General features: G+C 45.3%; 2 protein-coding genes across 3 annotated transcripts in view; one reads left to right on the plus strand and one right to left on the minus strand.

The window, feature by feature from the left end:
- The window catches only part of ITGAL (integrin subunit alpha L), a 47,300-nt gene extending 35,154 nt beyond the window's left edge, over nt 1-12,146 (plus strand). For both annotated transcript variants that reach the window (XM_035134516.3, XM_035134515.3), the window contains exons 20-30: nt 543-678; nt 1,584-1,688; nt 2,508-2,587; nt 2,916-2,999; nt 3,934-4,009; nt 5,017-5,127; nt 5,364-5,432; nt 5,864-5,968; nt 7,477-7,572; nt 8,612-8,719; nt 10,687-12,146. In XM_035134516.3, the coding sequence (XP_034990407.3) occupies nt 543-678; nt 1,584-1,688; nt 2,508-2,587; nt 2,916-2,999; nt 3,934-4,009; nt 5,017-5,127; nt 5,364-5,432; nt 5,864-5,968; nt 7,477-7,572; nt 8,612-8,719; nt 10,687-10,878 (1,162 nt within the window). In that variant the 3' untranslated portion in view covers nt 10,879-12,146. The remainder of the gene's footprint in view (nt 1-542; nt 679-1,583; nt 1,689-2,507; nt 2,588-2,915; nt 3,000-3,933; nt 4,010-5,016; nt 5,128-5,363; nt 5,433-5,863; nt 5,969-7,476; nt 7,573-8,611; nt 8,720-10,686) is intronic.
- Nucleotides 12,147-14,719: 2,573 nt separating this feature from the next.
- On the minus strand, nt 14,720-25,315 carry ZNF629 (zinc finger protein 629). The gene is made up of 3 exons (XM_060281701.2): nt 25,297-25,315; nt 19,170-19,271; nt 14,720-17,580 (listed from the first exon to the last, which is right to left on the minus strand). Exons 2-3 carry the CDS (start codon nt 19,234-19,236, stop codon nt 15,548-15,550), a joined length of 2,100 nt encoding a protein of 699 aa, XP_060137684.2. The 5' UTR covers nt 19,237-19,271; nt 25,297-25,315; the 3' UTR covers nt 14,720-15,547.
- Between the last annotated feature and the right edge of the window lie 653 nt (nt 25,316-25,968).

Here is a 25,968-nt window from a genome sequence, read left to right on the forward strand (position 1 = left end):
CATTCTGGAGAACACCATTTAAATCTAGAGCAGTGGCCATTTTGAGTTAAGCTGTAGCAAGACTTGCACGGTGTTCTGTGAACTTTGTCCCCAGCTTTAGTTTTTGACAATATTATTTTACAAAGCTTACAGCAGTAAATATAAAGCTTACCTTGATTTTATGCTACATTAACACTGTGGCTTCTGCCAAAGAATGCTGGGACTTAATTTGGTGAGGCTGCTAAGAATGGTCTTTCGGAGATCTTTAGTCTTATTCCCATCATAGTATTACACCTCCCAAGATTCCCTGTTTTGAGTCAGCTGTATGTAGGTACACCCTATGGCAGCCTTCACCAACCCTGCGCCCTCTCAATGCTTTGTACTGTAACTGTTTAGTGGGCAGCTGGATGGTGAAGGTGGCCTTGTGACTCGGTTGTGAGTTTTGGGTGGAACTGAGACTCGAAGGCTACACCAGTTTCCTAGCGCATCGAACAGTCCCCTCTCCCAGACTCAGGAACCGAGGCCTGCTAATCAGCTTGTCTACCCAACATCCCCTTGATCAGGTCTCAAGAGCTGGTTGTGTTCCCTGGAAGAGACTTGGACATGAGCTTGGAGCTGGAGAACCGCAAAGAGGACGCCTACTTCGTGACCCTCCACGTGCCTCACATACCAGGCCTCTCCTTTCGCAAAGCTTGGGTGGTAGGTATTCCCTCCGCAAAAGGGGCGCTGGAACTGGATTGGGGCTGGCTTCAGGTTTGAAGGCTTCCTAGAGCCTGGTCTGATCACACACACACCCAAACCCGTTTCCCCGCATTTTTGGAAGCAGTGATGAAAAGAATGAAGCAAGAAGAAGATGCAGTGCTATGGTGGGCACAGGTGCTTAAATCGTTCTCTCCCCAGCCCAGGACCTTAATGGAAATGCACTTAGCCCCCTCCCAAGGGGAGGCCCCAACTTTTCACACCAAGCGAGCTGCAAGAGAACTTCAGAATGGAACCCATAGGCCACACGCTGCCTTGTTGCACATGCGGGGAGAGGAGCGAAGCCAAAAATCGACCCCACCCCGTCTTTGTGCTGCCTTCCCAAAGCCACCTAACCAAGGCTTTGGGAAGGAGGTGTGAGGCTCTGGCAGGTTCTTAGAGCCCTCCCAACTCCTTCCAAAGCTGACGAAGCACTAACTAGGCTTTGGGAAGGAGGCTGGGCCCTTACCCTCGCTTACCCACTTTGGGAATGCATGCAAGGGCTTGGGGATTTCAAATGTTGCAGAGAGCCACCCAAAAAAGACCTTGAGGGCCACAGACTAAAAGAGCTTAGCCTGCCCCACTGGAGGCAAAGAGTCCTCTGGTGTCCCCCCGCTTGGACTTCACAGGCAGCAGTACTCTGAGCTCTGCTACAAGCAGCACCTGGAGGCTGATAGCTTTGACTTGTCACAAGTCCCTGGAATGACACTATGTTGAGAAATTAATATGACAGCTGGGCTCAGCATGCTGGGCCATTTTTTCAGGGGGGGGAAAAGGGATACTGATTAGGGCAGGTGTTAGCAACCCAAGGATGCCAGATGTTTGACATCAACGCTGAACTTGCTCCACCCTTTCTCTTCTCGCAGTCCAACACTCTGCTCGTCATGAGCTGCGATGGGCTACTGGATAGCCAGCACCTCAAGGGTCTCTCTTGCAACGTCAGCCATCCTGTCTTCAAGAGCAATACTAAGGTGAGCAGGCGGTGACACGGGCAGCTGGCGCTTCTTTGCTGCTCAGCCATGAAACTCCCTGGGCGACCTTGGGCCAGTCACAGTCTCTCAGCCTAACCAACCTCAAAAGGTGGTGGAAAGAGGAAAGAGGGTTAACATGCGCTCTCTGGATAGCTTTTTCAGTATTATAGTAAAGATTGTGATTTAGGATTACAAAGAGTGAACCAGATGCAGAGGTTTTTTGTTTGCTTAATAAAAAGCGAGAAAGGACGACATCGTTGGTAGTTTATTGTCAGTTTTAAGAAGCGTAACTAGTTTTCTATTGTGTCTTGATGGATATATATGTGACTTATTAGAAACTTGAATCTGTTTGGCATGTGTGGGGATAGGGGCTGAGGATAACAAACAGAAGCACAGTGAGTGCAGGGGGAGCCTGCCAGGACAGCAGGAGGAAAGGGGGAAACTTTGAGAGCGGGAGATGCTTCAGGGAAATCATTTGCAACAAATGTAGGGGAGGGGAAAGCTAAAAAGGCACAGGCAGTGGCTTCCGATCAGAAAGGAAGCACCTTTTTTATCTTCCTTTCTTCACAATTTTGCAGTGCTCTCTTTCTTGAAAACGGCTGCATTTTGTCAGCAAACTGCCTCTTAAAGACATCCACCAGCATAGAATTGAAAAGAAAAGAAAGCTGTTGTTTCTTACTAGAGTTTACATTTCAAGATGCAATGAGGATCCTTCGTTCTGCATGAGGGGGACGAAAGGGGATGGGGTCAGCACTCTAGAGCCAGGCAGCAAGTGCCATGAATTGTCTCACTTTTGATCTCCTCCCTCCTCCATTGCAGGCTTTAATTCAGCTCAGGTTTAGCATCCTCAGCAACAGCTCCTGGGGAGATTACTTGGAGATGAAGGCAAATGTCACAAGGTAGGTGTATCCTCCCTCCCACCTTTTAAAAGGTGTGTAGAAGAAGGGATTTCAGCAGGTGGAGGATGTCATGCAAAACACCTCTGCTACCTAGCTGTTAAAGGCATATGTGCCCTGTCCACTCACTTTTTTCTCAGAGTAGACCCACTGAAATTAATGAACCTCAGTTAGTCATACTTGAACACAACCCATAGGAGTCTAGAAGAATAGTTATTTGCAAGTTTTTGTTACAGACTTTCCTGCCTGGGTATGGGTGCAGAGGTCAGGGCCATTTCTGGGGTGGCAGGTGAAAGGATGCATTTCCTTGACGTCTGTCTCTCTCTTGTAGCGACAACAACGTGAATGAGACTCTTGACACCGGGGCCAGTCACACCATCCCTGTCCGGTACCCCATCAACATCATTGTCAAGGAGTAAGAGACAAGCTGTTGTTCTCCCTTCTCATCTGACCGCTCAGGCTGAGGGTAGAGCTTGAGAATTGTAACCAGGGCTGGGGGTATGCTGTGATTCCATGTCAGTGATGTGCAAGCTTAGAATTTGGTACTGGGTACAGAATCCAGCACCCTGAACATTCCAGCTCTCTCTCTCTGTGTGTGTGTGTGTGTTTCTACCGTATATGGGAGGGGGGAAATCCCTCTACATAGAAAACTGTGCTTTGTAGAAGGCTTGCTTGGATTCTTCCTCCCTGACATAAGTTTTTTTATGCGGGGGGATTTGGTGGTGCTGGTGGTGGCCCAGACACTTTAAGCATTGCATCCTTTGCTGCCTCCGTGAATGCAAGGTCTAAGAGGTAAAGTACATAATACGCAAGGAATCAATGAATAGGACTGGCAGTTCTATTAAATGAAGCCACAGGAGACTCCCAAGATTTTTCAGATGAGTATGTACATGTGTTTAGAGGAAAGAGTTATTTTAGCTCTTTTCTCCCACACCATCTTCCCAATCAAAATAATTTCATCTGTTCCATCAGTTTGTTTATTTCTCCATATTTAAGCTCCCCCACCCCTTCCAGGGCTGCTCAAACAGCTGTGATTTACGTCACAAAAATATGCATATTAAACTGCATACGCACCGTGTCTGGCCACTACGACAGCTGAAGATAAAACATCTCTTCTTGGTAACAAGAAGATCAGGCTCCTTTTCTGCCCCCTAGCGAGTAGTGTAGGTGGACTGAGACTTTCGTGAGGGCAGCAATGTGGGCACAGAGGGGTTGTGGAAACAATGAGAAACACCCGCTGACTTAGCTGCCACCATTGTAGGGTCACAGGCTGCAGCAATTGTGCTCCTTGGGGTTGGGCTCCCTGCCTGTTCTTCGCCTCCCTCATCTCTGCTTTTTCTCCCATGCAGGTCAGAAACATCCAGCCACTATGTGAACTTCACTTCCCAGCGTCAAGAAAACAAGACCGTGACACACTCGTATGAAGTGAGTGAGAAACTACTAACTACACAAAAAAAGAGTTCACAAAAGCTCATGTCATAATACATTTGTGAGTGGGTACGCACAATACACTTAAAGCATGCGGCCTCCCCCAAAAATTCCTGGGAAGTGTGGTTTACCCATCACTGAGCTACAGTTCTCAGCACTCTTAACAAACTGCAGTTCACAGGATTCTTTGCACAGAATCCATGTGCTTTAAATGTACAATGTACAGACAGATGTCGTTTCCGCTGCAAGAGAACTAACATGGCCTTCTGGCCCTCAGCTGGGCAGCCCTGCTGGGACCTAGGGGGTCTCTGGAACACAGGAGCATGAGATTCTGCCTTTTACTGAATCAGACCACTGGCCCATCTTACTTGATATTGTCTGCACTGACTGGCAGCAGCTCTCCAGGGTTTCAGGCAGCGTTCAGTCTCAGCGCTACACGGAGATGCTGATTATTAGACCTGCCTGCAAGGAAGATGCTCTACCACTGAGCTACATATGACGCTTCCCTAAACTGAATCTGCTAATTGAAGTAGATGGTGCTGATCTAGAGGGTCCCTTAGTCTGACTTGGACGGAAGGAGCTGCTTATACTGTATTTACCACTGCTCCCTTCTGTATCCTTATTGCCAGTATCACCACCCCAGCTCACTGAGCCTGGATAGCTCAATTGGTCAGAACAGGTGCTGATAATGCCAAGGTTGCAGGTTTGATCCCTGTATGGGACAGCTGCATATTCCTAAATTGCAGGGGTTTGGGCTAGAACAGTGGCTCCCAATTAGCTAAGTAGTGTGGAACCCCCTACTTTTCAAAATTTTGATATCTCTATTGTGGTTTTTGTTACTGTGAATGGTGCCAGGGACCCCACCAATTGGGAACCACTGGGCTAGAGGATCCTCAGGGTCCCTTCCAACTCTGCAATGCAATGATTCCATGATTCCCTGAAGTTTAATTCATTGAGTCTCCTTGCCTTAGTCACTCTCCTTTTCCCCTCTCCCCTTCCTGTAGCTAACAAACCGACCCTTGGGTGCTTTCACACCTCCTGCACTGTCGGTGATTGTGAAGGTGCCGACCGCCTTACCTGCCGGGCTGACCTGGGAGGTGGATAACATCCGAACAGTAAGTACGATATAAAACAACAGGGCAAGGGCAGCTAGCGGGTGTAAAAGGTGGAAGCTCAGCACCACCTAGTGCTAGCTTTTGGGTGGCTAAGCAATGGGTGGGGGTCACCCACATAATTCACCATTGGGGAATGAAGGATGATCAAGCAGCCTATTGAAAAGACGGGTCCAGTCATTTTAAACTTCCATATTTTTTCCAATGGTAACAAACACAGATTTTCCTCCAATTCCTAGGTACCCCCTGCAGTGTGCCATCCCATGGAAACAGAGAATAGCACAAAGGTCCAAGTCAAGTTGACTGAGGTAGATTGTCTCTGCACAAGAGCACTTATAAAGGATTATGTCTCAAAGTCTGCTGCAAGTGTGTGTGTGGGGGGAATTCAGTTCAGTTCACATTTAAAGAAAAATTTGCCTAATTTGCACTTCCAAAACAATTAGCAAACTGAAACACAGCCATTTGCCACTTCTCCAAAATTTCCCGTGCAGTTTTCTGACCCAGTGATGTGTACAAAAATGCACACACCGGGGTAAAGTGTGTATAGGAATGCAAATATTTTAGTGATGACTTATAAAAATGCTTTATATTAGGGATAATTGTTTTGCAAGAAATTCTGCATGGAATTGCATATTAGGAGAATAATTCTAGAGTTCAGTTCTAGAGTTGTAGCTACTCCTGAAAACTAAGATTTCTTAAGTGTAGGTGGGCACTTTTTAAAACTCTGCTTTCTTCCTAGCAATGTGCGACCGGCACTTACCTCACCTACAAGTGTGATCTTGGACAGATCAATTCCTCCGTAATCCATATCACTGGGTTGATGTATACCCAAAGCAAAATTGAGGTAAAGGCTTGGAATGGTCCGTAAAGGGTTACTTGCAGCAAATGTCAACTGCTGTCCACATTGGGACCTGGGGCATGGGTTTTTAGAGGTGGAAGGTAAGAGAATGGGATCCTTTCCCTGTCTAGTGAGTCCCTCGTTCCAGTTTATTCAAAGTACTGATATTGATGCTGGGCGGGGGGGGGGGGCAATACATTCAACACAGCAATGATACAGGAAAGACATAATGAGCCCATTATAAGAAGAAGAATTATTATTATTATTTGCACTACTACAGGGTGCTTTTGAATTTTAAGAATTCTCAAGTTTTTCAAGCACTTGAAGGAGTGCTTCTGCTCTGAAATGTATTGAGCTACAGTAAGTTTTGCACCAGTGAACACTGAAGCTGGGTCTTCTTTTTGTCTTCTGCATTGGGTACCAGCAACTCGGCAATTAAAGGTGTATGAGCTCTGTCTTCTTTTTACATCTAGCTAATCTAAGCTCAGTATTGGGTTCAGTGATTACCAGCCACCCTCCAGGGTTTTGGATAGAGGCATTTTCTCAGCCCTGTCTAGAGATGAACATGGGACTGCCTGCATGCAGACTATGCGCTCAGTCACTGACTCCACCAGCCCCTCTGTACTTTTGTTTTCAATTAAATTTAACATAAATCATGCAAACGGCATGACATCCATTCCTTCCAGACAGACATGTTGCATTCCTGCTGTGATGTTCTTCTTATAGATTTCTGTCTTTCTTTAGCGATCACTCGTAGCTGAGTCTTCCATAAACACGGTTTTAACAATGAGTCCGTAAGTGACTGTGGAGGCCAATTCTGGATCCACACGTCCTTCCACATTGGAGACATTGTGGGAGTTTATCACGGTGTGGATTTGCCAAGCGTGCCTTCCTCTTAGCACATTTCTCCCTTGCGTCCTGAGATTGAGTGTCTTCAAAGCCCATGACACCTTTGGTAAAGGCTGTTCTCCAACTGGAGTGCTCACAGGCCAGTGTTTCCCAGTTGTCAGTGTTTATACTACATTTTTTTAGATTTGCCTTGAGACAGTCTTTAAGCCTCTTTTGTTGACCACCAGCATTACGCTTTCCATTTTTAAGTTCAGAATAGAGTAAGTTGCTTTGGAAGATGATCATCAGGCATCCGCACAACATGACCAGTCCAACGAAGTTGATGTTGAAGAATCATTGCTTCAACACTGGTGATCTTTGCTTCTTCCAGTACACTGATATTAGTTCGCCTGTCTTCCCAAGTGATGTGTAACATTTTTCAGAGACACCGTTGATGGAATCTTTCGAGGAGTTGGAGAATTGTTACCATGGCACATGTGGAAATCTTTGGAGTGGCCTCCTTGTACCTCCCAAGTCACTCACCAAGATAATATGACTTCAATTTAGTTGGTGCAGCAATAAGTACTTGAAAATATTATTCTTTCTTTAAAGGTGGGATTTTCTGCATGTGAATGATCCTGCCCAGTATAGTCTAAAACGAATTGTCTGTTTCTCTTACCTTGCAGAAGACATCTCAGTTCAAGTTTTGCACAGCCTTGTGGTTTACGTTTGATACTACAAAATACACAAATTTCTACCCGACTGAATTCCCCCAATTTCAGGTAGTGAAAACTGCAGGAATTGCTTCTTTTCCTCCCTTTCTGCAGATTTACCTGTATTGCTTGCAGGATTTCATAGCATTGCTTCTACCATAATCTTCTTCATCCAAGTGATTTCCTTACAGAACTGTTTACAAGATTGCTCCCTTACCCTATATTATTTCATAATTAAAAGCCTTTTTCTCCTCTGGAAGTACATTATAGGCACTGTCAGACAGGCTGCTTATTCACAAAAATTTGATCATTAACCCACACTTTCTAGTGTAATTATCTTGTCACTTTTCTAAATTGCACTGGAAAGTGTGAGCTACCAACCCAATGCTGGCTATGCTGTATCACCTCTCTGCAAGCATACCAGGAGGAATGTCTAGAAGCTCCCAAAATACGACTATAAAAGGTAGATTTTTCTTTTTGCATATGTTTCTGAGAACAATATTTACCCCACTTTTAATTTTTTAATTAATCAAACTGGAGAGGATCCCCATAAATTAGAACAGTCAGATTTGTTCAATCACCTTAAGTGTATATTCTATCCTTTTTCTTTTAACCAATCCTAAAGTCAATCCAATTTTGAGAACAAAATGCTTTCTAGAGTGTTGAAGCAGCTGTGCATCTTGAGCTGCATAGCTTCCTTTCTATTAGATTCATTGTGTTTTTAAAGCTACCTCTTTCTCTGCCTAAATCATCTTTAGCTACTGTGTCCGATACCCTTTCGAAAAGCTTGCAGATGTGCAATGATCACTAGCTAGCTTCACAGATACAGCTTCATGTCGCCTTTGCTGCATCAGGGCATCTTGCTAATTTAGTTGCCTTTGTTCTTAACCTTGTCTATGTAATAGCTGGGCTTCTATTTTACAAGCAGCACACATTAGCTGGTATATTCTGGGCAAGAGAGAGGCCTTTGCTGGAGAAAATACAGGACTGGCCTGGCATGCCAGTCTTGAGTGAAGACCTTTCCCCTGCTGATTTGGCTCCTTCAGACCCACTGCGACCAGTCATGATCTGTGTGCTCTCTCTCTCTCTCTCTCTCCCTGCTCCCCAGGTTGCTGAGGTGGAGATGATTCATGTGATGAACTATCTCCCTGTTATAATAGGCAGTGCTGTCGGAGGCTTGTTCTTGCTAATTCTCATCATTGTATCACTTTACAAGGTAAGACTCGGTGTGCATCGGGAATCCTGTGTTAGTAGGAGCTGAGAGCTCAGCTCGTTTTTTAGGCAATTTAGCAGCAACAGTTTTATCAGTCGTTTAAATCTGCTTCTGCTGAGATCCACACGTTCATCCTGAAGTCACAGCAAAGTGTCTTCTATTATGTCAGACTGCTGGTCTCTTTTTAGCTAAGTGCTGCCTATGCATAGCTGCCAAGTTTTCACTTTTCTCGCAAGGAAGCCTATTCAGCATAAGGGAAAATCCCTGTAAAAAAGGGATAACTTGGCAGCTATGCCTATGTTGGCCAGCAGTGACCCCCCCCCCCAAGACATTTTCTCTATGCTGCCTGGAGATGGAAGGGTTTTAACCTGGGGCATTCTGTATGTAAAGCATGTGCTCTACCTCTGAGCAATGGTTCTTTTCTAAATTTGGCTCGATTAAAACTTGGATAGTTGTCCTCAGCATTAGGGGTGGGGGCAATCAGATTCTGCATTTATACCATTCTTATACCAAATTAGATTCCTTTAGGATTTGATAAGTTACGCAGAATTCTAGTGCCGTTTTGCTGGTGGTCCTGGAATGTCATGCATTAAGTCCTGGCCATCTCCCATCATGGGGATAGTGTTCCAGGTAGCGGCTCAGAGCACACCAATAACTCTGTGGTTCAGTTTTTTAAAGTGTTATCAATCTATTCAGGTGTTTTAAAAAGAAAATATTGTAATGTCTGGAAACAGTTTTATTAGGTAGACGAGCACACATTTTCTAACTGATGTATGTGTTATATGTGCCTGCTTTGGTTGTCTTTAGGCTTTTTATCACAAGACTTCTTACAGGAAAGGGAGAGGATAAAAAAAATAATCCATAGATATTTTCACAGTGAGCTTCAGCAGCTCAATTCTAAATGAATGAATAAATCCCGTGGCAGAATAAACGTAACTTCATGCCTCCTGGGGCTCAAGTAAATAAATTGGCGTAATACATTTTGATATCATGGTTCGGGCTTTTCTGCTTCCAGAACATAGATTCCATCCCACTTCAGCCTGAAGAGATTGTATTGGATCATGGCTGTTGAACAACCACCTCCTTTTAAAAATGATCATCCATGTGGTCCAGCCAAAGTTAAGCCATTTTTATGCTCCATAGATATGAATGGCAGAGAGTGCTTAACTGATTCTTCCAATTAGTTAAACTTAGCATGAGCTAGATTGTGCTGTTATTACCACATCTCATTTGTAAGTGTACTAAGTACTTTGCAACAACCCTGTGGGACATATTAGGCCATTTTAAATGCTTGGAATGTGGAACAAGCTTCAATCGCATGACCAGACTAACCTCACTTAAGAAAATCCAGGCAGGAGAGAGAAACCATAAAAAGCCATTCTAGAGTGAGATACTAGGCTGATGTCCGCTGTTTCCAGGAACTCTTCTGAACATGAGACTTTTGTGGGTGAGCTGTGAGTTTGTTTGGATCCTGATCAAGAACACGGAGGCTGGGAGGGTGTCAGAAGGAAAATTAATTGATTTTTATATATTAGTGACTTTGTACAGTATTAATGTAACTGAGTATTTTTGTAATATTTTGTTTAAGTTGTCTGTTATTGCTTAATTTTTTTGTGCGCCAGTTAGAGATGTTTTAAATATTTTATAGTAGTAGTAGTAGTAGTAAATATCTTTAACTGGGTTAGGGCCTGGACTAAACTGAATCACATCAATGGAACCCCCCCCCCCCTTTTAAATTGTTTGCTCATTCAAGATACCTGATGAGAAGAAACTGGGGAAAATAGAGGGATAAAGGTAGATATTTAGAAAGGTGGTAGATTTTGCGGGGTTCCCCCCTACCAAAGTTGGAGACCACTGGGATGGCCATCACAAAAACTTTACATTGGGTTTTGAAGTTTGGTCTCCTATATCCAGATCAAGCATCTTACTCAAGCTGCTGCTAACAGTTTTCCCCTCCCTTTTGTTTATAGTGTGGATTCTTCAAACGTAATTATAAAGAGATGATGGACCTTCAAGAAAATAATAACACAGCAGATTTAGAAGACAATCCGGGGGGTGATGCAGAAAAAGAAGCCAAATCAGACAGCAATGAAGGGAGCGACAGTGAAAAAGAAGCCAAAGAAAAAACAGACCTATTGAATGGAGAAGCTGATACCAAATGAATAGATCAGTCTCCTCCCCACAGACTGCAGTCAAGATAACGGGCTAAATGTGCAGGGAAGGAAAGAGTGACTTTTCTGTTGCCAACAAGGACTTATTCTCACCTTCTTATAATTTGCATACGTGTTTTTGTGTGTGTGTTGGCATCCATCTGTCTCAAGAGACAATGGAGTTCACCTTCGGGGGGTGAAGTCAAACTGTTTGCAAAGGTCCTGTTTTGAGAAATAGATCTGTGATGCATTTGTTTCTAGTGTTTCCTCTCATCTCCTTGGAATGATACTCGTCGTCATCTGTATGCATCGGGGCTGCTGATCACAGGTGTATATGATGGAAGTGGACAGAGAAAAGGAGTTGAAAGCAGGAATTGCGTTATTGTCCTTCCCGAATGCCCCTTTATGAAAAGGGACAGACTTTTAACAGAGACTCTATGAAGTGGCAACTGTGCAAATCAACTTAGTTTTTCCTCCATTTTTAGAAATAATGTGTACCTATGCTTCTTTACTCAGAAGTAAATCCCACTGTGTTTCGTGGCTCTTATTCCCAAGTGAGTATACACAGGATTGCAGCCAAAGGTTTTAAAAAGTCCAGTAAGTCAGAATTCAGTTTACAAGAATCGATGGATTGTTTATGTGGCACCTAATTCCTTCAACCTCTGTGATACTCTAGGTTTGTCAACAGGTTACTTTTGTACTCACATTAACCAATTTTGACTAATTGTGTTTAAATTAAAACTGTTAGTCATTTATCTTCCTCCCTTTTCCTCCTTAAGTTATTCACCACATTTTCCTGCATTGCAAGATACAACCCAAAGGGCCTTTTTAAAAAAACCTTAACAACTTTTAACAATGTAATCATGTCTGCCACAGTGTAACTATTTTTAGAAGATCTATACAGTAATACCTCGGGTTACGAACGCGATCCGTTCCGGATCGCAGTTCGTAACCCGAATAGTTCGTAAACCGAACGCGATGGGCGCCGCCATTTTGCGCATGCGCAGATCGCGCGACCGCGCGCGCGCCGCTTCTGCGCACGCGCACGTGGCGAAAACACTTCCAGGTTTGCACAGTTCGTAACCCGAACTGTTCGCAAACTGAGGTGGTCGTAACCCGAGGTACGACTGTACAGCAAAAGGCATTGTGGGAAGATGAAATTCAACTACCGGTAAGTTAGTTAGGCAGCTTTAAAGTAAATGGGTCAGAATACAAAGCTTGTCAGAGATCGTCTTTTTAAAAAATATTTTTATTAAATATTTTCTTGGTTTACAAAAGTACATGCCTTGTCTCTTCTTTCAGGCTGTACAGTCTTTCTTACAAATCAGTTACATTTGCTGTGAGACATTCGTGTTGAGTACAGTATAAGGTTGGGGAAGAAGAGGGGGGTGGTGAGACTTATATTCTTTTGTATAGTGTACACGTGGGTTTTTGTGTCAGCATCAACTAGGTAGGTTCTCTTTCTATTCGTTTAGTACATTTCCTTGGTAGTGAGAGGTATTGGAGGCAGGGTGTGGTTGGTTTTCTGTGGTTGGCTGCAGTGGGGTTTGTTTGCCTTTGTGAGGGGATGAGGGCTTGTTGGGTCAGGAAAGCCAGATTGATTTGTATGCTGTCAGTGGATTCTTGTTGTTGTCTTGTTGGTGAAAAAGGGGAGCCATACTGAAGGCGTCCTCTTCTATTTGTCTTCGTGTCAGTTTCAGTTTATTGGTTAACCTTTATATTAAGGCCGTTTCCCATACAATTTGATACCATTAGTCCATGTTTACTCCTGACAGGTCTCTCCAGTGTCTGGCTATGAGGCTTCTGGTTGCTGAGAGTAGGTGGGTTATAAGCTCTGTATAATGTGAGTGGTCATTATGACCTAGGAAGATGTTCAGTAGGGCCAGTTCTGGAGTGAGTTCTTATACCTGTTTAGTTATTTTGCATATCTCTTGTAGGACTGCTGTCCAGAAGGGTTGGATTTTAGGGCATTCCCACCATACGTGGAGGTATGTGCCTGTGGAGGTGCAGCCTCACCAACATCTTGGTGAGGTTCCTCAGCACCAGTTTCCCTGGTGTTAAGTACCACCTGTAGGTGAGTTTCAGTGTCAAGGGGGTTTGTGAGATTCTAGAGCAGTATTTTGTATCCTGGGGATACCATCCCTTTGCCATATCCCTCTGCTATCAGGAGGTTTTCGAAGGTAGTCAAGGGCCTAGCGGCTGCTGCTTTTCCTGCTGGATTGTTTAAGAAGCTATGTAGTTGATGGTGTGTTACCCAAGGTATTTGTGTGTTCCCTATTAGTCTTGTATTTCTTGTGTTGGTATGTGTTTGTTGTTTTTGAATAAGTCTTTTAGACAGCGTAGGCCTTTGGCTTGCCAGGTTTTTATCTGGAGGTTTTGTGCTGCGTGTTGGAATAGTGGGCGATAGGCCAGGGGGGTTAGTGGGGTTGGGGATGGGAATAGTATGCCTACTTTTCCCTTCCATGTCTTAAGCATGGATTGTGTGAACCTGTTCAGTGTTGTAGGGATTTTCTTTAGTTTGTTTTGGAGAAATGGGTATGCTGTTGTGGGGATGTTTTCGATGGTGTCTCTCTCCAAGTGGACCCATTGTTTCGTCTCGTCTTCTAGAATATATGTGGATTATGTGGCATACTTGGTTTGCGATGTAATATGATTCTATGTTGGGGATTCCCCATCCTCCTCCTGAGGAGGGGAGGTGCAAGTATTTGGGGCTTATTCTTGACTTTTTGTGTGAGAAAATAAACGAGTGTAGTTTTTTCTGCCACTCTGGCAGTCCCAGGGAGCAGCCTTCAGTGGTCCCTGCCTCCTGCATGGATGCCATTACAGATGTTCAAAGATTAATAATAATAATAATAATAATAAATAAAAATAAAAATAAAAAATAAAGAATACTAAAAGAAACCCAGCAACAAACAACAATAACTTTCCAGAAGGGGATGTCCTGTGCTGCGTTTGTTTTTCTCCAGGGTGGTCTCTGGCACATGGTCCCCCCCCCCCCCGGTCCCGACCTAGCTGCCGGGGAGGTAGGCTCAGGGTCAGACCTGGGCTTGGCCACATGATTCCTCATGGCCTCCCTGGCCCTCCCGGTACCCTCCTATCTCTCTCCCTTGGAGGCGGTGGCTGTGGCTGCGACAGTGGTAAGCTGGTGCTTGGCTGAGTGGGGTCCTTTTTGCTTTCTGTTCAGTTCCGGAGACCTCCAGGTCTAGTAGCTCTGCTGGGCTGTCGATGGGGTGCTCCTGGTCCCAGCAAGGTCAAGGCCAATGGGGGCTCCTTGCGACCTTTCTTGTTGTCACGTTGGGCACCCCTAGTTCCCGCCTCCTATCGCGATGGTGGCGGTGGTGTGGGGACCAGTCAGGCAGCACAATTGGTGTTGGTGGTTCTCAGGAGCACCATGCGGCCGTGGCTCTTGCCATCTTGTCTCACCAGAAATCAGAGATCATTTTAATGACGCTAAAAGGGAATTAATTCTTGGAGTACCCCCTGTGTACATTTTCTCTTTGAAGGGCTAAGCTCCATACCATATCCCAAACCGCTAATGAAACTCCAATCAGCTTCAAATGCAGTTTGCTATGTGGCCATTTGAGAAACACAAATCTAAACCACCTTTAGGTATGCAGAATAACTCATGCTGTTCTCTGGATCAAGGCCAGCAAGTTTTGATCAGCTCAGCTGTCTAGATTTAGTTGGCAATTGTAAGTGTAAATGCATTCTGCTTCCAAAGAATAGACACAGATCAGAGTATCCAAAAGGCATAGGTTATGTAAAATCAATTGTCTTGAAACTGATTTGAAAAAAATGTTTAGCCTGATTATTAGCCCTGGTGTCAAAGTTAAAAGAATTCAGGGCACTTGTGTGGGAATTAAAAAGAGCATTTATTAGTTCATAAGGGGAGACATGGATAATAGCAGAAATCAAAATGTTACAAAAATAACTTCAGTTAGGAAGGGTAAAGGGTCTGGAGCATGCAATAAGAGTTTAAAAAGCTGTTCTAGTTAAATACTGGAGTCTTACATATGTTCCCAGATTTGCCTGGGCTCCTAAATAATACCAGTGAAAATAAAACAACAAAGTTAATGGGGTTTTTTTGTTGCTCACACAGTACCTTTTTAAGCCAATGATTTCAAAGCTTCCAGACTGAGGTGAGGTTTCCTTCCTACCAAACTGATCCAAGGAGTGTAGCAAGAATTGCTTACAATAATAAGGAAAGGCACAGTCACCCACCTCTTTATGAAAAGGCCTCAGGGAGCTTTATGGGTTTTTAACATTACATAGTTCAGTTTGAAAAGTGTGGCATACCATGTACAGATGTATGGTAAGATTTAAAAGCTGATTGAATAAAATCACCCGATTTGGAATTAATTTGACCAGCAAATGACACAAGACTTGGGACAACACAGGGAGCTGGACCAGCTTGACCATGACGCAGCCATGTGGAGATATCTAGTACAGGCATGCAGGTACTGAGGGTGAGGAACATTTTTCAAGTGGAGAGCAGCCCAAGCAGAATCTCCCTCACAACACAAACACGGCCATATTTGCTGCAGGTGAACAAGACCACTTTGCACCAATGGATAGTCCTGCCATTTCTGTCCACTACATATTGATGGCTTGCTGGTTGTTCTATAGAATGAGTTCCCCAAGCATCCCACTCCCATTCTTTTGTCCACTGCATCCCAACCAATCACTTTAATACCACAATCTCCTCATTTTCATCCTGGCAACTCTGTCTTCCAATCTCCCCGCCTTCCCCCTCCAAGCTATCCTCCCCTTCTCCCAGCCAGCTTTGCCTCTCGCTACCGTCTTCACTGCCATGCCACTCCTGTCCCTCGCTGGCATGCTTCTGCCTGAAGTTCTCACCTATGACATTCTCCAACTCCTCCCTTAGGCTCTCCTCTCTGTCATCCTGCCAGTCTGGCTCCACAATCTCATCCAGACACTTCCCCCTCAGGCTTTGATCCTCATGGTCTTGGAAATCCTCCTCCTCGCTGTCGTCATCCTGACACTCCAGCCTCATGCTCTCGTCCCCATCATCCTGCAACCCCACCTCCACCCTCTCGTTGGCCTCGTCGTCAGGGTCATCCTGGCATTCTAGCCTCATGCTTTCGGTGCAGTCGTCCTGTGAGCCCTGCTCCACACACTCGTCCTCGTCATCCTGCCACTCTGTCCTCTCTGTTTCGTCATCCACACCATCCTTCCACTCCTGCCTCATGTTCTCTCTGCCGTCTTCCTGCAACCGCTGCACCACGCCCTCGACTGTGTCATCCTGCCACTCCACCCGCATCGTCTCATCTCCGTCGTCCTCCCATTCCCGCCTCATGCTCTCATCTCCTTCGCTCTGCCACTCCTGCTCCATAATCCCTATCCCATTGCCTTGCCACAGACTGTCCACTCCTCCTTCCACCCCCTGGTCCCCAACACCTTCCATGCCAGCAGCATCCCAGCCCTCCACCAAAGCCAACGTCTCTCCTCTCCTCACATGGGCTCGCCGGTGCTGGGAGAGTGCCGACTTCTGTCCGAAGCCTCTCCCACAGTATGGGCAGCGGAAGGGCTTTTCGCCAGTGTGGGTGGCTTGGTGCTGAAGGAGAGCAGAGCTGCGCACAAAGCCCTTCCCGCAGTCAGCGCACGAGTAGGGCTTTTGACCAGCATGAATACGCTGGTGTATGTGATAGGTGGAGCTGACGCTGAAGCTCTTCCCACACTGGCTGCAGCAGTAGGGCCGTTCGCCCGTGTGCGTGCGCTGGTGCTGCAGGAGTGCTGAGCTTACGCCGAAACCTTTCCCGCACTCGTCGCATTTGAAGGGTTTCTGGCCTCGGTGCACCCGCTGGTGCTGCTGCAGGTTGGAGCTCTGGTTGAACCCTTTCCCACAGTCTGGGCAGCGAAAGGGCCGTTCACTCATGTGGATCCTTTGGTGTCGGATAAGGTGGGAGCTCTCGGCGAAGTGCTTCCCGCATTCTGGGCACCCAAAGGGCCGCTCGCCAGTGTGGGCACGGAGGTGGCGGACCAAGTCAGCACGAAGACGAAACGTCTTGGTGCATTCCCCGCAGGAAAACGGTCGTTCCCCAGAGTGGAAGCGCTTGTGCTGGGTGACCTTGGAGCTCTGCGAGAAGCACTTCCCGCAGATGGAGCAGACGTAGGGCTTCTCGCCCGTGTGGATCCGCTTGTGCTGGATGAGATCGGAGCTGTGGCTGAAGCTCCGCCCACACTCGGGACAGGTGAAGGGCCGCTCACCCGTGTGAGTCCGCTGGTGGATGATAAGGTTGGAGCTCTGGGAGAAGCCCTTGCCACAGTGAGTACAGCGGTATGGCTTCTCCCCTGTGTGAGAGCGCATGTGCTGGACCAGGTGGGAGTCTTGGCGGTAGCTCTTGTCACAGTGGGGGCATTTGTACGGTTTCTCTCCCGTATGTACACGACGATGCCGAACTAGGTGGGAGCTGTTACTGAAGCTCTTCCCGCAGTCAGGGCAGATGGTAGCTTTGGGCACCTTGTCATTGTCGGAAAAATTGTCTGTAGATTCTTGTTCCACAGAAATGACAGATTCCCCATTACTGGCCACATGCTGGGTAGTTTCCATTAGATGACCTTGTGCTGCAATTCCTTTTTCTTGGAAGATTTCTTGCTGCCTCTTTGCCTTGTCATGAATCCCCTTGTCTTCTTTCTGTATGCTCTGTCGTTCTGCTTCCTCTTCCTTATTTTCTTTTATTATCTCAGTATCTTCTGTCGGAATAATCATACCAAAGATTTTTACCTCACTGTCGGCAGCTGAACTCATAACTTCATTTTGTACACTGCTTTGAACCTTGGAAAAGCACACTATACATTTTAAAATAAATAACAATGACAAACGAAACCGCCACTGCTTCTGAGTCCCCCTGCTAGCAGCATCCACTGAAGGGAGTCAAGAGTTCCTTCCTCCAGCGGGCACAATATATTGCTGAGTGAAACCGCCATCCCACTCTGCCCTCATATGACGCAGAGGGAGAAACAAGCTGTATCAGCTCCTCCCTCTGCATATTTAAACGGCTTGACTGAGGAATATGCAGCTGCCCTTGCCTCAGTCAAGCAGTTAAAGGAGCCCCCAGCCCTGCGCTGGCGCCTGCAAGCCGTGGTGGGGTGGGGGCTCTGTGAAACTGCTCAGCTTAGGCGAGCATGGTTGCCGCTCCCCACAGCAAGCAGTTAAAGGAGCCATGATGCTCTGCCTGCTTGCACACAAGAGCCCCGGGGCTGAGCGGCACAAACAAGCTGCATTGTACCAGCCTGCGAGCCTGGGTGAAACTGCCTCAGCTCTCAAGGTGAGAGCTGGGGCAGTTTCACCCAGGGTCTCACGGGCAGGGGCCAATGCATCTTGTTTTTTCAACATAGCAGTATGTAGCCAAACCACGATGTTTGGCTGCCAATACACTGCAGTGTTGAAAAGCTGATATGGCCCAGCCTTAATAACACAAAGGAAATTGATACAAATCCTCTCCTGCTTTTAAACTGCCACAAAGCTTGCAAAATGAAGTCAATCATGGAGGCTATTTTGGAAATCAAAGAAACTTATTTACCCACAATTCTCTCATCACAAGGAAATGACAGAATTGTGGGTAAAATTAGAGCATTGAAAGAGAATGTAATCGATTTGTTAAAACCTTGATGTTTTTCTGTAGTATGTGGGATGAATTAGCTCAACTTTCAACGGTGATCACATAAAAGCTATGGGGGAGTTTGCTGCATAGGATTTTACTTTGTGCAGCTATTCAACACTTTTCAAAGCTAATCAGAGTTTACCATGTCTTGACTGAACACCTGCCTCCTCTTAGTCTTGTGTTCCATCAGCACCAGTCCCACACTTGTGGGTGGTAGACTAAAGCAGATTGCAAAACTAATTTCATTGCCTGCATAGTTTAACAAAAATGTTAAAATAGATCTATATAACTGACAAGTAGCAACTGAAAACTCTCCCACAAATTGAGAGAGAAAGTTGATGACATATCTTCAAAACGTCAGCAAAATGATAAGGGATGAAAATGACTTGCGTAATTTTGGTAATGGGTCAAGAAAACAGGAACAGGAAAACAAGGTTCTAAATAAGGGGGTAAGACATCTCATTACAATAATCCAAATCAAGTTTAATTTCAAGGTTCCTTCTGCTAAACCTGGAAATCTGTATTTTTTCTTTCTTTCCCGTTTATAGGTTTAAAGAAAGCTGTCAAGAGGTGATGGCTTGTCTAAAAACATCTCTATAACTTTGTGGGGGGGGGGGGAGAGAGAGATTTCCTGATTCATTCAGTCATTATGCTTTGGAGCGTCCATTCATTCCTCACCTCTCAGTGTCTCTTCTTCACTGGAATCCTGGAGATCCAGGATACATGTTTCTTTTTCACGTTCCATAAGGGAAGTCACAGCAGCGTTAGTACTGGAGAATTCTGATTGAGGGGAAAGAAACAGTTTTGTATAGGGTGAGAGCATGCAAAGATGTCTACACTATTAAGACATGCAATGCTCACATGTGTAACCATGCCCCAGTACCCTACTGAGGCTCATAAAAGAGCAACCCCCGTACACATATTTTAGATCATCCTATAACACAAATTCCCTAGCATCTTACAGAACAGACATTCCCCACAAATCCATATCAGTAGAGACATATATACCCTTCTTTCTACGGAGCCTGGTAGAACAGTCGTAAGTTCCCCATATGACAGTTATTTTAAAAGAAAAAGAAAAAAACCCAAACCCACTCAACACCTCTCACATCAAAAATATTCCTCTAAAATTTAAGGATATTTTGCACAATAAAAGGAAAGCTGCCAAAGCTGAGTTGGAAGGGGGGGTCGTTTCTCCTTAACTTTCCCCACCCCGGTTCTTGCATTCCTGTCACCATGACAGTTTCCTGACTCCATTGCTGTTTTCACTCCCACCCCTTCGCCAGCCCCTTTCCCTTCACCCTCTGCTCGTACGATCCAGCGAGATGCTGCAACTGCAGCCACATCGAACCTTGTTCTTTGGCGTTGTCTCCCTTATGGGTCCCCTGAAGGCTTTGTTTTCATTAGTGGGCATGGGGATGCTGCTAGGTGTCTAGCTATGGAGATCGGCTTGCAACAGGAAGGTCCCTTCATGATTAAGCCCCCTCAAGAACGGTACTTCCTTCTGAGTCCTTTCTAGGCGTCGGACACAGTAGAAGCTCTACGGTTTTAACTCAGTCACTTCCCGAAGTTGGAGCTGTCATACGACCCTCGTTTAAGGAAACGGCTAGAGCACTTCGCAGCCCAATCTGATGATAATACATGCCCTTTATATGAGACCAAAGTTTAGGAACTGATTTCTGTTTTTGAGATTTTATTCCGGTAAATCCCGTTGCTTCCCACGTACGCTAAGCAACTGCTTGCTTTTGCATGGTCAACCCAGATTCCCTTTCTGAACTCCACTTTCCTGGCATGACAAGCTGCAACGTCTGCAGAGGAGGGCAAGCCAGAGGATCAAGGGTCTGGAAACTAAGCCTTATGAGGAGAGCTTGAAGGAGTTGGGTGTGTTTAGCCTGGAAAAGAGGCGACTGAGAGGAGACATGATAGTCATCTTCAGATATAGGCTGTCACATGGAGGAGGGAGCATGCTTGTTTTCTCCTGCTCTGGAGGGTAGGACTCGAATCAATGGCTTCAAGTTGCAAGAAAGGAGATTCCGACTAAATATTCGAAAAAACTTTCTGACAGTAAGCTGTTCGGCAGTGGAACAGTCTCCCTCGAGAGGTGGTGGACTCTCCTTGAGAGGTTTTTAAGCAGAGGTTGGATGGCCATCTGTCATGGATGCTTTAGCTGAGATTGCTGCATTGTAGGGGGTTGGACTAGATGACCCTCGGGGTCCTTCCAACTCTAACATCCCACGATTTTATGATTCTATGACGATTCGTGTAAAAAGTGTTAAAACTATAAGAGGGGAAAATGACCCGAACACTTAGGGTAGAAGATGGGAGCGCATGCCAATCCCCATACTTACGTTTCCGAGTCCCGCTACTACTGTTATACATCACTACACATCCAACAAATGTCAACTCACTGTCCATCTATTCTCCCCCAAATCAGGTACAATATCTCATTTACAGAAGCTAAGGTTTAAAAAGCTGCCGATAGCAATGCAATTCCAAATGCAAAAATGGGGGGGGGGGAGTGGTGTTCTTCTGGGACCAACAAAAGGTTTTTGACAATCCTTGCACTGTGTTTAGTGAGATATGACAAGTGCCCTAAACTGCTCCTGTAAAGTCTGCTCTGCATATTCTAGCATGTGCCACATCCAGTTCTGAGTCAGTCTGGAATTTGTTCTACATGCTGAACGTGCCGTGTCCTCTATCAATATCATTTGTCCCATGAAAACTATTTCTGCACCCCACGGGAAACTGAGCCATATTCTTCCTTCCTTGCATAATGAAGTTAACCTGTTACGAGCGTTGAGATGTACAAAGGAAGTTGCCTTCCACCCTTGCTCCATCTAGCTCAGTATCGTCAACACTGGCTGGCAGCATCTCTCCAGGTTTTCAGACATCTCTCCCAATTCTACCTGCCAAGGACTGAACGTGTGACTTGAGTAATAACAATAATAAAATTATTGTCGCGACCACTAAAGGCAACTGAAAGTAATGTAAAAACATTCTAGGAATGTTTTTACTTTGCAGGCCATTGAACTAATTTTCCCCTCCCCCCTCCAAAAACTCATTTCCTTTGGTGTCGTGTTTTTGAGGGCCAGGGACTGTTGAGAGAGACCCCAGCACGGCTCTGCAAAAATCATAACGTATTTGGAAGCTCCAGAAAACAATCCCCACACCACCCCCGCGCGCGCACACAAAGCGCATTTCCACCTCGCCCACTTTAATGTTTGAGAAGAAAAAGTGGGGCGGGAATGGGAAATAACGAGAAACGGCGGGAGCAACAGCATCTCGCCTCACACCCACCCCGCCCCGCCCCCCACCCGCGCGCGACCGACCCGTCAGCCTCTCAACGGCCGCAGCGCGTGCTCCGCCTGCCCGGGTTAACTCCGCCCCCTATTCAGGCAGCTTGGTTGATTTTCCCGCCTTAAAACAAACTCTCGGTGCAGGTGTCGCGTGCTGCCTGCTCGAGGCAGTTGGCCGAACTGTTTTAAACGACCAGTTATTATTACCTCATTCTTAACGGAGGAACGGACGGTAGTTTCTTTCGCTTCTTGTGAGCGTCTCGCTCCTCGACACTTGATGACGGTTGAACGTTTATGTTCCACGTTTAACGGACTCACGCCCCCACTTGTACTCCGAAGTAGCTATTATCCGGAGCAACTGCCACCCTCCCACGCTTCATTTTTAAACACAGAAATGGCTCAGAAATCCCAGTTCTGCGTGAATAGGTTGTTCTGGTGAATCATCGTCGTCATCATCCATGGAAAAAAAGTCACAGCAATAAACCTGTCAAGTCTTTTAAGGTGGCCACAAAACTCGTATTTGCTGGAACATACCGGTAGATAGTATTAGCTGCCTGAGCCCTTCTCAAAATAGATTTTGGGGCTCAACCCCTGCTCAAATAAAGCAGTCTGGTTCTATGCAAAAAAATGGGTGCTAGTGGAAAGCCACTCACTGTGTAACACCCTGAATGTAAGTAATAGCTAAATCTTAGCCTCTGTTTTGTTGGAAGTGAATCCCACTTTTTACAATTGTGTGGCTTATTCCATGTAGCCTACACATCTTAAGAGGATTTTGTGGGTGCAGCCTGCATACCATCTCCTCCCAAAGTATCTTAGGATGTGTGACCAAGATCTGATGCGCTTTGCATCTTTCGCCATCTCCTTTATTAAGATTCAATACTGAAGATGAGCACACGCTGGCAGCACTCTTCATACCAAAATGCCCACAATGGAGTAGAAATAATTTAATTTGCTACTTATCAATGTATACCATGCAAGCCATACCAACAAGCCAGTGATTCAAAAACCCAACCGGATCCCTCCCAAGGAAGATCATCACCACCTTCCACACCATCTGAACCAAATGAGGCTGTGCAAGTGCTAGACCAATGTCTGGAGACAGTAATGGGCTGGTGGATGAGGGCCAACCAACTGAAGCTGAATCCTGATGAGGCGGACAGAGGTGTTGGTGAGTGGTTCTCATGTTCGGATATTGGGGAGACTATGTTCTAGATGGTGTTGCACTTCAGTCTCCAGCTGAAGGAGCAGATCCATAGCTTGTTTGAGAGTCCTCCTGAATCCAATAGTGTCACTGGAGGCCCAAGTGACTTCAGTGGTCAGCAAGGCCTGTTTCCAGCTACTGTACTGTACTGTGATAGCCTTGCTGCAGCGCTCCAAATTCTAATACACTTGCAAACAGATTACTGTAATCCACATGAGACTGTGCTTTGAGTCAGTTCAGAAGTTGCAACTGGTACAAAACACAGCCAACAGATTTGTGATCAGTGTATCCAGCTGGAATCATATAACACTGATTTTAAACAGAATGCACTACCAACATGCTTACTAGGTCAGATTCAAGGTTTGAATGTACAGTGGTACCTCGGGTTACAGACGCTTCAGGTTACAGACTCCGCTAACCCAGAAATAGTACCTCGGGTTAAGAACTTTGCTTCAGGATGAGAACAGAAATCGAGCGGCTGCAGCGCAGCAGCAGCGGGAGGCCCCATTAGCTAAAGTGGTACCTCAGGTTAAGAACAGTTTCAGGTTAAGAACGGACTCCAGAACGAATTAAGTTCTTAACCCGAGGTACCACTGTAAACATAAAGCCCTGAGTGACTTAGGTCCCAAATACTTGTAAGAGCACCTCTTCCTATATCCACTGGTCTGGGCTTTGAGATCTGCTCGGGAGGTGCTGCTTGCGGTCTCTCCCATCGACAGGTAAACCAACCATCATCATCTGGTGACAGGGCCTTCCCAGTGGTGGCACCCTGCCTATGAAATGCCTTCCCTGAGGGTAAGGACAATGAGCTCGTGGCCCTCCAGATGTCATTAAACTAACTCCCATCAGCCCCAGCTAGCATGGTAGATAGTTGGGGATGGCATGAAGTGGAGTCCAGCAACACCTGGAGAGTCAGAGATTCATCATCCCTGCCTTAGAGGCTGTGTTGTCACCTTCATTCCTAAGTTTCCAATGCCATCTTGAGACATATATAGATCTGTCTTCACTCAGGCCTTTGGGAAAGAATGGTGGGTTTTGGTCAGAGGCAGGGATGCTGCTTTCTGCTATAGTGGTGTGATGGTTTGAATATTATTTTAAAGTAGGAATTAATGTTTAAAAATAGTTTTTATTGAATGTAGTTTGGGAATTGCTGATCTCTTACCTGATGAAGGATAATATACAAATTGGTCAAATAAAACACTGCATTGCCCAGAGAAGAAGCCCTTCCTTATTAAAGTGCAGGGTTGTAGAAGATAAGCAGATATTAGCCTTCAAGCAGCCAGATGATAGAGATGAGAGCAGTTGGTACTCCCTTGTCATATCCAGCAATGGACAGCACCAGTTTCTTGTATTCTGCTCTAACTTGGTGAAACATCTCTTCTTTCTCTGTATCATTAGAATACTGATTTTGATAGTACTGTATACTTTATGAGGGTTCAGAAACTGGGTTTAATTAAAAGTGCATACAAAGACAAAACTAGACCACCAAATAAATTATTCAGCTCGTTGGTAGCTAGGCAACAATATTTGTTCCTGAGCAAACTTGCATCATCTAATCACTGTCTAAACCAGATTTTTACCAAGTATGTATGTTTAAAATCAGTCTCAGCTGAGACAGTTTTGTCCATGTGCAAATATAGCTTGTCAGCAAGGAAAACTATGTAGTTGCTAAGTTCTGGATGTGAGACAGGGGGCCTCCCTAAAATTTTGAGGTGAGATATGACATCTTCCTTGTCACTGCCCAGATTGAAATAGCTCACAAGACAGAATTAACCAAGCCACTCTATCACTGTTGGTGGGCAGGATGTCCTGTTTTGACTGATGATGTTGATACTAATGATCACTGATTTATTTATTTGTCGTCTTTGGAGTCTCCTGTTCAAGTATTTTGAAACAAGTCAGAAGTCTTATGTGGCACTGTGTTTCCATCTTTCTTCTGCTAGTATAACTGCTTATCTGAAGTGTGCATGCACACGAAAGCTCATACCAATGACAAACTTAGTTGGTCTCTAAGGTGCTACTGGAAGGATTTTTATTTATTTATTTTTCTTATCTATGGTTTGTCAAGTGCAGATGCCACCTTTTAATTTCATCCAGCCCTTGGGCTTTACCAGTAGGCTCTTTATTGCTCCCCACCACCATCTCCCTGATGGGTCAGCAAGGAAAGTAGCCAGTTGGACACTGTTACCAGCCGGTGCTCCAAGCATAATCTAACAGCAGCGCACAACACCCTCTCTTCTTTACAAACAGAAAGGTGGCATGAAGAACAGCTAGTATCTTGCAGAGGTTAAAAGCATTGTCCACCTACCTTTCTTGTTCCACTGGAAGAATCCCTGCAAGAAGAAAGCAGTTATAGTATTATTTTCAGTTATAGTATTATTCCTGTTAGTAAGCAGATCCCAACCTACGTAGCCAGGAGCTTCAGGAGATGGCAACACCCGAACACTAACTTTTTGAGCATTTCAATATACTTACTCATTTATTGTATTCATTGCACAATTAATGATTGTGTATGGCCCCTGGATTTTTTCCCCTGTGGGTCATTGGCCCTGGTTAGAAAAAAGATTTCCCACCCCTGGCTTATTAAATGCTAGAACCTGCATTTGAGACAACATGGAACATTCTTTCAGGTCTGTTGATCATTATTTGGGAAGCTTACATAGATGAACATTTAAGAATATAAGAAGAAACAATGGTAACAAGTATTGGGCTCACAGCTTCCTTAAAATCACAACCATGCCCTCAACAGCCCTGTCCCTTAATCCAAGATGCATTAGCAAGTCAAGAAAAGACACTCTATAATTTCTCAAAAGACCCTCTACTATTGCCCTGTATGAATGAGACACAAATTCTATAAAACACATTTTGTGGAAATTCAGGTCCAACAACTTGAGCTTTTTGAAACAGAAGTTTTTGAAACCCAACATCAGTGAAGTCAGCTTGAACAACACATGAACATAATTTCCTGTTTTTTAGCTGC

This window comes from Zootoca vivipara, chromosome 12 (genome assembly GCF_965207765.1).
Source record: "Zootoca vivipara chromosome 12, rZooViv2.hap1.1, whole genome shotgun sequence".
NCBI lineage: Eukaryota > Metazoa > Chordata > Lepidosauria > Squamata > Lacertidae > Zootoca > Zootoca vivipara.